This window comes from Pinus tabuliformis, chromosome 7 (genome assembly GCF_031772625.1).
Source record: "Pinus tabuliformis cultivar Carrire ecotype Pingquan chromosome 7, CPIR1, whole genome shotgun sequence".
Lineage (NCBI taxonomy): Eukaryota > Viridiplantae > Streptophyta > Pinopsida > Pinales > Pinaceae > Pinus > Pinus tabuliformis.
Window position 1 is genome coordinate 472700186 of NC_142293.1, and position 13503 is coordinate 472713688.

Consider the following 13503-nt stretch of genomic DNA (forward strand, 5'->3'; position numbering starts at 1 on the left):
AACACACACTAAATTCGTCGACAGAGATTTCATTCATTTACAAAATTGGCAACCATTCGCCAATGTTGTAAATTAGCAACCATTCGCCACCAACATTGGTGATATGATATCCACAGTAATATTCTCACTGCCGGCTAAGGAGCCCTCCGTGACCAAGGAGCCTACCATGTGACCTGTCTATTAGATCCCACTTCCAACGGTTCGTCAACGTCGTTAAGTCTATTCAACGTTGGTCTGACGGAAGACGACAACTTTGTTCGGCTTTAGCCTTTCCCACAATATTGAAACAGAGTACCAGAAAATAGTGAAACAAATGTTTCCTTGAGCTTTGCGAGTTTTCTATCTCAGGAGGTCTAGTTCAGTAGAACGACTTCAAACTCGAATAATTCGGCCGGGCGATTTGAGGAAGTAGCATTTCTGTAAGTGATGAGAGCTTCTATTTTTTTAGTGTTATTTGGCAGCTAGATGACCTTAATTTGCACTGATTTCAGCATTACTGAGTTTCTTGCTCGATATTTAGGATTTTTTACCTTTAAATAGTTGTTTGTTTGTTTTTTTAGGTATCAATTTTTTGCAGATTTTTCTTCCATTTTTTGCTTTTTCACCCATGAAACAACCTATGAGTGCACTGGTCTAAGCACGGTTTGGTTATTCAGCTATTCGTGTAGAGACTTCGGGTTTTTTGCCTTGAAACTTCCTTAAAACTGACTAACTCTTGCTATCACAAGTTAATCAGAAAATATTCTTTCTTTTACTACTAAAATGAGCCGAAATTTGTCCGTATTGAGCCGAAATTTGTCCGTATTGAAGATACATTAAGTTTTGCAAGGTTGTTGTTTGATTTTTACGTTTTTAACTCCCTGAATGGCCTTGTAAAGGTACCGATCCTCTGTCGAAGCTTATTTCTCTTTTGATGTCCTTAATAACGAAAATAATTTGATTTTCTGTGTAGGAAGACAATATTAAGGTCTTCAACGACTCGTAGGATGTTCTTGTTTAGCCTTTGAGGGCTTTGAGATATACATTTTTTTTCTTTATAATATTCTTGAAATGCCATTTTGTCCGCTGAAAATATCTTTCAATTCTGTTATTCAATCAGCATTGAGTCCTTTGGATATTTTCGTTTAATCTCATTTGTATATGCCTGCTAAATTGACCCGTTGAATGAAAATGTTGGTCTTTTTAGGATTTCGGCCCTTATGATCAATTTCCACCATACTGTTCTTATCAAAAGAACAGAGAATACTGCATTGAGTTGAATTCAGTGCTTTCTGCTGCTAAACTGGTCATAAAAACGTTCCTCGTAGTTTTGTTACTGCAATCAGCATTTATTTCTTTGGATTTCGTTTAATTTCATATGTATATGCCTGTAGAATTGACCTGCTCAATGGAGATATTGCTTGTTTTAGGATTTATGGTCGTATGATTAATTTCCACCGTACTGTCCCTATCAAAAGAGCGGGGAATGCTTCATTGAATCCAATTCAGTGCTTTCTGCTGCTAAAGTGGTCTTAAAAATGTTCCTGCTTCTAACTGCATTACTGCAATTAGCAATGAGCATTTAGTCCGTTGGATTTCGTTTCATTTCATATGTATGTGCCTGCTGAATTGGTCTGTCCAATGGAGATGCTGCATGTTTTAGGATTTTTGTTTGTACGATTAATTTACACCATACTGTCCCTATCAAAACAGCAGAGATTACTTTATTGAATTGAATTCAGTGCTTTCTGCTGCCAAAGTTGTCTTAAAATTGTTCCTGGTCGTAATTGGCTTACGACAATCATCATTTCGTTTAATTTCTTTTTTTTTTTCCTGAAGCAAGAGTAGGACCTTCTTTACCATTAATAATATACAAACTTTACAAAAAGCCACTCTGAAAAGTGGCGAAGGAGATCAGCCTCCCAAAGGAACCGAGAACGGGCCTAGGCAGAAGACTTAGGCACAAAAAACTTACCTTTCAACACATCAAAGCTAAACAGGAAAAAGCCAAAAATGAACCTAAGTAGTGGACGGACCAGAGCGAAAGAAAAAAGGGCCCCACCGGCCTTCCAAGACCTGGAGAGAATCGAGCCCCACAGAAACCATACAACAAAGAGGGGCCCATGCTAAACCCGCCGAAAAACAAATCTTTCATCAGAATCTGCAGTGAAGAACCGTCGGGCCCTATCCAACGGCTCCAAACAAAATCGCAAAGGAGAGAAGCACGCCGCTTAACTGGCATCACCTCCAACCTGCTCGACCTATCGCCGCCGTTGATTTGTAAAATTGGATCCGACGGTCAAGGGACATATCACACCCACCAAGAATGCCAGACATTAGCGTGCGATGGGGCCCCACCAAACTGCTCGTTCGATCCCGAGCGTTGATTTCCCTCGCTCCATCGGACGACTGAGCTGAAAATCGCGCGCCCGAAGTCGTCGCCCTTTAGGGAGCGGGGAGAGTGGTTTTTGGATCGGGCCCTCCACCACGTGTCCTGCTCTCTATGGCATCGCTGCCAAAAAATTAAAACCACTTTTGACATAAAAGCAGTGTGATTGCTACGAAACCGCTCCCTGGGCGGTATTGACATTAGCCAATGAAAAAATTGGGTGATCCGGAAGTTTAGATGCTGCTTTCTTCGGTCAGGGAAACTCTGTCGCCAGTTGCGGAGAATATTCCTGATCGTGGTCAACAATGCCGCCAACTTTGTCTTACCTCCCATCGTGTACCTTTCAGTCCAACCTTGTGAAGCCCTCTGACCGCTGTCCAAAACTAGTTGGATTCTATCTTTTTGCTTCTATACTCTTCTTTGTCCTCCTCTGCCTGGTTATGACAGAGTTTTTTCAGATCGCTCTGTGCCATTGTGCTCCACCTCCTTAAAATTGTGCTATCCTTGCAGCTGACACCTTGATTGGCTAGAATGTCCGCCAATTTATTGGCCTTTCTCCTCACATGAATAAATCTGAGAGTACGAAGTTCCTGTAGATGTACTTGAATCCTATGTAGAACCTGAGTTAACCTCCAGTGTTTTGTGACCTTTTCCGGCCCTGTTCCATTACTGATTCTCTTGGTTGCATTTATGACTAACTCTGAATCCGCTTCTATTATGACATTTTGACAATTGTTCTGTATCAAAAATTCTAAGCATTGTTCCAAGGCCATTAGTTCTGCCATGTTGTTAGTGGCTTTTCCTAAGTGTCCATGGAAGAGGGAGATTATGCTACCTGTATCATCCCTTAGAACTCCCCCAAAGCCAGCCACCCCCGGTTGCCTTTGGAAGCTCCATCAATGTTGTACTTTAAAAAACCTTCAAGGGAGGATGCCAGAATTCCTCCACCTTATCTCTCATGCTTGCTTTCCTGTCTAGACCTTGAGGAATAAGCCCCTGCATGTCTAACAGCTGGAGGATTCTTAACTCTTCTACTGAGGGAGGATTTTTGGGGAGATTCCTAACCGTGGTGCCAACTGTCTCCTTAAGTTGTTTTACGATCAGCTTCACCAGGCTAAGTGAGTCAGTCTTTACCTCTTTGAATATTCTTTTGTTCCTTTCTTTCCACACATTCCAAATAATGAAGCTCAGCAAGAGATCCCAGGCTGAATTGAGAACTTCATTATCAGAAAAATTATTCCTCCAATTGTTAAGAGTGTTAGCAATACTTTCTTTGTCTCTATCAGACTGTTTGAAGATGTTGGTAAAAAAATCCCATATCCTGTCGGTGAAGATACAACTGTTGAGAAGATGCTCGATAGTCTCCTCATGGGTCTCACAGAGATGACATCTGGAGGGTCCCAACATGCCCCTTTTTTTAAGGTTGTCCCAGGTTAAAATTTTCCTGTGGTGAACTAACCACATGAAGAGTTTGATTTTCATCCAACCTTTGTGTCTCCAAAGCTTCTGCCAAGTTTTATTTGGAGCTTGGGGTTCCTGATCAAGGAGAAAACCTTTAGCTTCCTTAATATTAAAATTGCCCTCTTTGTTGTTACCCCATCTCAGTTGGTCCTGCCCTTCCGTTACTGAAATTATTCTCTAGTCCAACATTCTCTTAAGGGACTCTGCTTTACTGTTGAGGGTCATATCCTCTCTGCCCTCTATTTTTTTCCAAATTCTCCATTTTCCAACATTATGTGGATTCTCCCGAAAGCCTTTCACCTTTACTAAACCTTGATTGTCAGTCTCATGCTTGAGGCCTAAAAATTCTTCCTTCAGTAGATTAGGTTCTTGTTGCCATTTGTCCTCCCAGAAAAGTGCCAGATCTCCCTCTCTGATTTCCCAGAAACTATTTTTTTGAACCACTTCTCTATTCTCCCAGGCCTTGTTCCATATGGGGGAGCCTTTCACTGTTCCAGTCATACGTATGATTTCAGAAGCCGGCCAGGCATTGGCATATTTTTCCTTCCAGATGCTTGCCCATTGAGCTTTAGGATCCTTAACCCACCTCCACCAAAGTTTGGCTCCAAGAGCCTTGTTGAGAATCTCAGGATTGTCCAAACCCAGGCCTCCTTGGTTCTTGGGTTTGCAGATCTTTTCCCATGAGACTAAAGCCCATTTTTTCCTTGTTTCCTCTTTGCCCCAAAGAAAATCTCGTTGAATATTCCAAAATTGCTGTAAGACTCCTATTGGAGTTGGGAGGGCTGATAGCATAAAGATTGGGATCGCTTGGAGAACTGCTTTAGTAAGAACCAATCTACCAGCTAAATTTAAAGATCTATTTGTCCATTTCCTGACTTTGTCTTGCATTTTAGTTACTAGAGGATCCCATATACTCTTGTGTCGGGGTTTAGCTGTAAGAGGAACTCCCAAATACTTAGAGGGAAGGGATTCTCTTTGAAAGCCTAAAATTCTGGAGACATTTCTCTGGATGGCAATATGAGTGTTAAAGAAAAAGACTTTTGATTTGGAAAGGTTTACTTCCATACCTGTAGCCTTCGCGAAGTCATTCAAAATTTGTTTGTAAGCAAGTGCTTCTTTAACTGTGGGAATTCCCTGTAACATGGTATCATCTACAAACTGTTGATGAGTCAGAACTTGCCCATTCTCCGAAAGTTGGAGTCCTTGAATTTTTCCCATTACTCTTGCATGCTTGATGGACCGCCCCAGCCCTTCCATCATGAGGATGAAGAGAAAAGGAGAAAGTGGATCTCCCTGTCTAAGACCCCTGGAAGGGAGAAAAAGTTCAGAAGGAGAGCCATTCACTAAAATTGAAAAGCTGGAAGAAGTCACAAGGGCCATGACCCATCTGACCCAATTATGATCGAAACCAAACGCTGTGAGCACTTTTTTGATGTACATCCAATTTACTTTGTCATATGCTTTGGCTATGTCCAGTTGCATGATCATGCTCGCTCTCTTGTTGCAAGTTAACGAGTGAACCACCTCGTGAGCTTGAATTATGTTGTCCAGAATTTGTCTTCCTTCTACGTACCTTGTTTGTTCCCCGGAGATGAGCGTGGGCAGCAGGGGTTTGAGTCTGTTAGCCACAACCTTGGAAATTATCTTGTAGACAACATTGCATAAGGCGATGGGCCTGTATCTCTCTGGTGTTTGAGCATTATCCTGTTTTGGAATAAGGGCAATAAAGGAGGTATTGAGAGCTTTCAAAATGGTCTTGTTCCGCCTAGAGTCTTCGACAATCTCGACAATATCCCTTTTAACAATATTCCAGCAGGCTTTGAAGAAATCCACATTAAATCCATCCGGACCTGGTGCCTTGCCATTTTGCATTTCCTTGAGGACCTCACTAATCTCCTGTTCAGTCACAGGTCTGTTGAGATTACAATTATCCTCTCTGGATACTAGTTTAGGTATATGTTTAATTAAGTTCTTAATGAAAGGTTCTCTTCCTGAAAAGTTTTCCTTGGCAATGTCCCGAAAATGCTTTACTAACACTGCATCTATCTCCTCATGGGATTGAAGAATTTGGCCATTCTCGTCCTTGATCGAAGAGATTCTGTTGTGAGTTCTGTTTCAATGGTAGATCTGTGGAAAAATTTAGTATTTCGTTCTCCTTCTTTTAGCCATAGAACCCTGGATTTTTGTTTCCAAAAAATTTCTTCTTGTTTACACAACATTTCCCATTCTTGGTGATATTTCTCTGCTTGATCATTTTTGTCTTTATCAAAGCCATTCTTGATCAGAGCTTGGTTGGTCTCTAGGATTGTTTTCCACAATTTTTTTACTTGTGAAAATATTGCCAAATTCCTTCTGGTTCCATTCCTTTAGCTTCTGCTTGATGTGTTTTAATCTCTTATGTAGTATGAACATGGATGATCCCTGAATCTACAGGTCTTCAGCCCACCATTTTCCAATGTTGCTGATGAAATCCGGGTGTGAAAGCCAAATATTTTCAAACCTAAACGGTTTGTTTCTTGGGGTGCCAATGCCCTTGATCTCCATTTGAATCGGCCAGTGATCTGAGCCTCCAAAAGGAAGAATATCTGCTATTATTTCCTTGTCTAGAAGCATGAGCTCTTCAGAGATCATGAATCTGTCTAGCTTGGAAGCTACCTGGGAATCCCCTCCTCTTTTATTGTTCCAAGTGCAAAGACCATTATTTGTCTCAATGTCTACCAGCTTCATGTTTTCTGAAAAACATTGGAAAGCTGAGGAATCTTTGTTTAGTGCTCTTGTGCCCCCTTTTTTCTCCGAGAGAGATCTAATCATGTTGAAATCTCCTCCTATAACCCACGGTAGCCCTGCAAATCTATTTCGAAGGTCCACTAAGGACTCAATAAACTTGATTTTGTCATCTAACCTTTGAGGGCCATAAACATTTGTTACAAGATAAGTGTCCCTGTCTCCTACTGGCTGTATAACAACTGATAAATAATTCCTTGATGCCTCCGCATCAATAATACCTATTTTTTGGGGATTCCAAAGGATGAGGATACCCCCTGCTGTATTTTCTGCTTTGACTTCTATAAACTCATATCTGCTGAGCCACTTACTATGGATTTGTCTTATCTTTTGAACAGAGCATTTCGTTTTTATATCCGGGGCTACCTGTTTCATTCTATTATTCAACATTCTCTGTTTTCTTTTGCTTCCTAGACCTCTGATGTTCCAAGTTGTAAACTTCATAATTACTGATTGGTAAAGGAGTAACTGGTTAGGTCTTTCATCTTACCTGAGTCTATCATGAGCTTTCCACATTCCATTAATAGCTCGTTCTGCTTTTTTCTGCCCCTTTTTTTCCCCGGGTTTCTTGGAGCCAATTCGAGTTGATTTTACCGCTTTCATTCCCTGCTTGCCCTGTCTTTCAATGTTGTTATCTTCTCCCAAGCCCTTTGTCTGAGTTTTCCATAAGAATAACTGCTTTATTCGATTGCATTCCTCTTGTGGTAGAGATTCTACTCCACCTGTTGTTCCCTTACTCAAGAACCCTTCTAGATCTAGGTTTTCTCTGTCGAGAATCTCTTGTAACTCATTGTCTTCCATTTCCATCTCACTCTGGGTCATTTCCTGATCCATATCCATCTCTAATTCACTCATCATGATCCCTTTCTGTTTTTCCTTTACCTGTTCCTGATCTTGTTCTTCTTCCTTTTCCTGCTTATCATCTCCATCCTTCATAACTTGATTTTCAACTGCTGCATCTTCCTCCTCTTCAAGAACATGGAACTGATTTGGCCTCACTTTTTGGTCTCCACTTTGGTGATGTTTTGGCCCTTTTTTTCCGTTTTTACCTTTGTGAGCTACTTTGTGAAAGCCATCTGTTTCTTTCATTGTGTTAGGTTTGCTTTTGTTCTCTGCCTTACTGAGAGGACAGTCTCTAAGAAGGTGCCCGTGTTCATGACATTTTCGACATCTAAATGGAATATGCTCGTAGTCAACCGTCTGCACCCATTCCTCATCATAAACCTCCAATATGACCTCGTCCGGAAGTGCTCCAGATAGGTCCATCTCTACACAAATCCTGGCAAAGGAGGTATATTTTCCCCTTCTTGTGGCTTCAGAAGTTTTGACATACCTCCCTAATTTATTTCCTATGGCTGTTAGTGATTCTATTTGCCAATAATCCAGAGGTAGCGAATAGAGTCTTACCCAAACCGGGACTGAGGTAAAGGTTTCCCGCTCCGGCACGAAGTTCATCATCCACGACCGCATGTAGAGCCCTGCTGCTGCATAGAAGTAGGGCCCACCTTCAAACACTCTGTCTTTGTCCTCAATGTTTGCAAACACCATAGTGAAAAAACCCTTGGATCCTAGATGAAGATCAATGCTTCCTTTAGGCTTCTAGTGGTATCTGATCCATGTTTGTAAAGCCTTTTCGGTGGGCCATAGTCCCATGAATTTGCATATGATTGCATAAGTCTGCATGTGCTCCCTGTGGGCCTGCAGCTCAGGGTTATTTAAGATTACTCTAGGAGTGACTTCAGCTTTGGGCTTGCACGGTCCCTGTTGTTTCCTGTCTTTTGTTCCCTGTTTTTTGTCATTTTCCTCTTTGTCCTTTGTGCCATCCTTCTCCTTCTCCTTGTTACTTTCTGTTTCCTCTTCCCAATTTTTTCCTCCTTCCATCGTGTTACCTCTGCTTGAATCTGGAGGTGTCTTGCTCTTGTTAACCACTACCTCACTGTAGGAGGGAGTGGAGCTCCCTCCTCTGCACCCGTCCATGGAGAAAATCCCGCGCAGAAACCCTCAACCCTGGTTTTCCGCTCTCTTCCCGCCTTCCGGATTTGTTTTACTTTATTTCGTTTAATTTCATTTGTATATGCCTCTTGAATTGACCCGTTCAATGGAGATGCTGCTTGTTTTAGAATTTATTTTTCTCGTATGATTAATTTTCCAGCATACTATTCTTATCAAAACAGCAGAAAATACTTCATGGAGTCGAATTCAGCGCTTTCTGCTACTAAAATGGTTCCTAAAATGTTCCTGGTCATAATTGCATCCATGCAAGTGAATATTTAATGTTTCAATTCTTGTATTTTATCATCAGCGTTTATGGTGCCTCAGCACTGTTTTCATACAAATCCAAAGAAGTCCACAAATAAGATGGTCCTTTCGATCATGGTTGCCAGGTTCAGCCAGACCTAGCTCATGGTCGGCTACACCATCAACCTTTTGGACTGAATCTTCGAACCTTTTCTTAAAAACCAGCAACAAAAAAAAACCTAAAACCTCTTTTTCAAAGGAAAAAAGTACTTTGTATGTTCATGTATTTTTCTATGTTTAATTGAACTTATAAGTAATATGTAGAATTTTAAGTATAATTTTACGCATTTTACCTCTCTAAACCTTTCGAACTTTTTTAAAAATCGGAATTCCAAATAGGCAACCATCAAGAAACAATGCCTGGGATCATTATATTATCATGTAGTTTCGACTTTCTAGTCACTGTACCATGGTTCCAAGGGAATTTTTTTTTTCAAGCTAAGAGAAAAATTAGTAATGTTTTGATAGTAAGTATATTTTTATTTAAATAAAAATATGTTTTGGACCAAAACAGTATCGAGACATTACTATCTCGTATGATCCAAAGTGAATTATACTGTATGTTTAATAATCTTAAACATCCAAGTTAATTTACTTAAGGATGAAGTCCATGGAAGCTAGTCCACGCATACTTGTCTCCATTTGTGCACTTGAAAAGTTTCTTCAGAAAAGTTCAAAGTTGTATTGAAAAAAGTGTTTAGTAAGTTTTAAACAATCTGTTAAAACAATATAATAAAAAAATCTATGGAGGGTATGGGGACTAGTATGGGTCAATGCTGTATAATTATGGAAAAATTTGATTCTCTTCAGTATTGCTGAATTGCTGAATTATAACATTGGCTATATGCAATAATTTAATTGGAGTGTCTCTGAAACAGGTAAGGGGCCTTTGCTACTGTTGAGCTATGGCTACTTCTCATGGAGATTGTAGTGCGAGCTCTGGGTTTCCTGACATTGTGTTGAATGAACGCATTCTTTCTTCCATGACTCGGCGATCAGTTGCAGCACATCCATGGCATGACCTTGAAATTGGTGAGTACTTATTTATATCAGCAAGGTTTGTAGGAGTATTATGACATGATCTCGGTTATGAACCTTATGCTTCTGTTGATCTGATGCATTGCTTTTTGATATTCTGACTTCTAGTATATAGTAATTGGCTTCCACAAAATTTTCGTTGTGGAAGAACCTAATTGCATTATAAGGTTAAACACACTATATCTGTTCTAGCACTGATGCCATAAATTAATTGGCAATTCTAACCCCGAGCTTGTAATGGATCTGTTAGTGGGTGTTTATTCTATGTAGGCATTGTGGCATATGGTTACAAAGATATATGCTGCATGAATAAAATATTTTACTTTTCGAAAATGGTCTGATCAGATCAGAGATTGGCTTGAAATAGCATTATGGGTTATGGCATTGCTAGAAACGATAACCATCTAGTCTTGTGCAGTTGGTTCCTTGTTTAATCATGTAATACTATCAGGGATAACGGGATTGGAATGCCTGTGCATATCGTTGCAGTTAAGAGATGATATGATTAACATAAGCATTTAAGTGGCTTCTCTTTCACTAAGAATGATGTCATATGTGGAAGGATCTGCAGTTTAAAAGGCAATTGGTAAAACTGTTAATGACTTGCTAGGTTTCTTCCTTGTTACCTGTCATGTAACGGTTACTTATACACTACTTATTGCGTTTACAGCCTTTTTTCCTTGGATGGGATACAGATTAATAGACTGGTCACAGGAAGATGTCACAGGAAGATATTTGGATCCCTTGTATTAATAAAAAATAATAATATAATATAGGGAAGAGACTGCAGTCTCAAATTTCTATTATTGAACTATGCTGAAAATACTGTGGAATACTGATATTAACGCTTACTTATACAAGTAAAACTGTTCAACGAAATTAGGCCTGCATAAAAGCTAGATCCCACATTAGCTAAGCAAGAAATATGAAGCTTGCTGGACATAGTTCACAACAGGATTGGATTCTCGTAAGAATAAAGTGCATGCCGTTTCGTATGTTTTACATAACATTATGATAGATTTTGAATCAAAATATCAAATGGTGAGACTTTTCTTGCAAGAAACCTAGATTCTAATCTTAGACTAGTAAGTCTTCTCTCCTAGTAAGGATTCAAGCATAGGTATATCAATCTTCATATCTCAAATTCTTTATCAGTTTACTTCTTATTCACTTGCAACATCATCCTTTTTTGGACAACCTTCAAGATGATCTTTAAGGTAGCTGAAATATTTTGACTTTTTCTAATAACTCCCGGGCAGCCAGTACCTTAAATTCATCTTGAGGCCAATTTTTGATATTTGGATTCTCTTTTGTTCATAATCATAAGGAGATATACCAATGGATGAGTAATGCACTTGATTATACCAATTTTCAGCAAGGCAGAGCCAATGTTCTCACTGATTTTTGCCGATCACCCACCTGGCAGCTATGTCTTCCACCAGCCCCTTGTTCACAATTTCTGTTGAATATTGAGTGGAGCATTGTAGCTTGTGCTATGAGACAAAGTGTTGTAAACCTTTCTAAGAATTTAAATCCAAAGAAACTCAGGAATTAGGCATAGGTTGCATTGTGCAATTTATAAATTCCCTCTTCATGAAACAATCAGCCACTTGGCTGACCTTATCGTTCGCATCTACAGGTACAGCATAAACATATTTTATTATTTGGTCGGCACAGCATAAATAGAATTCTTACCCTCAGATTTGGGTTGGCACATAATGAAATCAATGTTTTTTTACACGTAACTATTCACCCCACTATCCTTCTTGTAAGGAAGATAAGAAATTTCTCATGGCTGACAGCCTCAGCAACAATTAATTCACAAAAACTGAAACATGTCACAAGTGGGGTTTGAACCCGGGTGTGTTAATTTTCCATGGAAATCCTGCAACTGCTTATATGAATAGTCTGAAACTAAATGTTATTTCACCATGACACAATTTTCTTAACAATAGATAAGCAGCAGAATAAAACGCAGAGATAAAAACACAGTCACACAAGAGACACAATAATTTTTCTCGGGAAACCCAACTGGAAAAACGGTCTCCTTGCTGTATAATTTTATTGATAGAGTTTGAGCAATTAGATCTCGTACAAGGCGAACTATTTCACTTGAAAACTCACTTGTTCTCACTGCTACACTAGCTAGAAACACCCTGCAAAGACCTTGACCCAGCTCCCACTTCCTTGCGGCCTGCCTGGTCCTCTTTCCTTGTGCAGGAGACCTCCTATTTCCTAGCGCAGTCTGGCCCCTATTATTTAGGACGGACCTCCTAAATCCTAGCGCAATCTGGCAGCAAGAAAGTCTCTCTATGCTCTGCATATTGGCTCCTCCAAGGTACGCACTCTCAACAAGAAGCTCTCACACACAAACTCGTGCAACAATAATGATTACAAACTTGTGCCTTCGTCCTCCTTTTATTGATTCGATCCATGCTAAATCTGGCAAGTACAAATTTAGAACACGAGTTGAGATTGACTTGTTAACTAAGTCAACTACTAGTTTAACTCGTCCTTTTCTCAATCAAGATTGAGGCTCTCCAACTCGTCATTTCCAAACTCGAACTGCCTGTTGAAAGTCCGCTTAATTGTTCATCCAACTCCATGCATGAGTTTACAATCTCTGCAGACTCGTCCATCTCCACGAACTTGTCCATGGTCAAAGGAAGACTATTTGTGGTCTCTCTCTGGCCAAGGCACAAGCCAGAGAAGACCTTCTCTCGCAACCATTTTCAACAAGGTGGGGAGGATAATGTATCTCCTCCCCAACTACTTGAGTTAGATGCAATTGGCATAACAAAATCAATGCTATTTGCTCGCATTACATATTAGGTGAGTAAAGGTTGCAATAAACTGGGCTATCACTGGTCTTGAACTTGGCGCTCTGACATACATTGCTTGAGGGAGAAAGCTTCCAATTCTAAATTAATTATTTCCATATTCTCAAATAGATCATAAAGAAAGCTTAGATCATTAGTAGTTGGAACACTATTACTTTTCTTCAATATTTTGATTTTGAACTTAGAATTAGGTTGGCCAAACTTCTGTTTTTTAGTCAATGCCTGCAACTAGGGCCATTTAAAGCTAGGTTCCACCAAGACTCCAGGATTGGGGGACGTGGGTGGAAGGAGATGCATAGGGGGGTGTTGAAAAGTGTAACTAGGTTCGGTCTTCATAATGACATGTAATTGTGACTTTTGTAAATGATGTAATGAAGAAAATAAAATTATTATTGTAAGCCTTGTTTCATGGGTTTCATGAGCAAGTGATTTTTTTTTAGATGGCTCCCATTGAGAGCCCTAGGATTGGTCATTAAAAGTCAAAGAGTCTATGTCATGTATGAAGAACCCTTCTTGGGGATATAACAATGTATTTGAGTCTATAATATGTCTAGAAAGCCCTCCAATGACAAGAACTAATACTCCTCTTGATGTCGGCCTCAATATGCATAAGAAAATCATGTCGGCTCAACTTATATAAAGACACACCTCTTCATAAGTACAAGTCGACTTATTTATGGACAAACCACTATAAATACGTGGGTAGACTCTTCG

The 13503-nt window shown here is 39.8% G+C and overlaps 1 protein-coding gene across 1 annotated transcript in view; it reads left to right on the top strand.

The window, feature by feature from the left end:
* Window positions 1-217: 217 nt before the first annotated feature.
* The window catches only part of LOC149248001 (soluble inorganic pyrophosphatase-like), a 99894-nt gene continuing 86608 nt past the window's right edge, over window positions 218-13503 (top strand). Inside the window, exons 1-2 of the mRNA XM_089458327.1 lie at window positions 218-419; window positions 9790-9943. Coding sequence (XP_089314453.1) covers window positions 9817-9943 — 127 coding nt within the window. The 5' untranslated portion in view covers window positions 218-419; window positions 9790-9816. The remainder of the gene's footprint in view (window positions 420-9789; window positions 9944-13503) is intronic.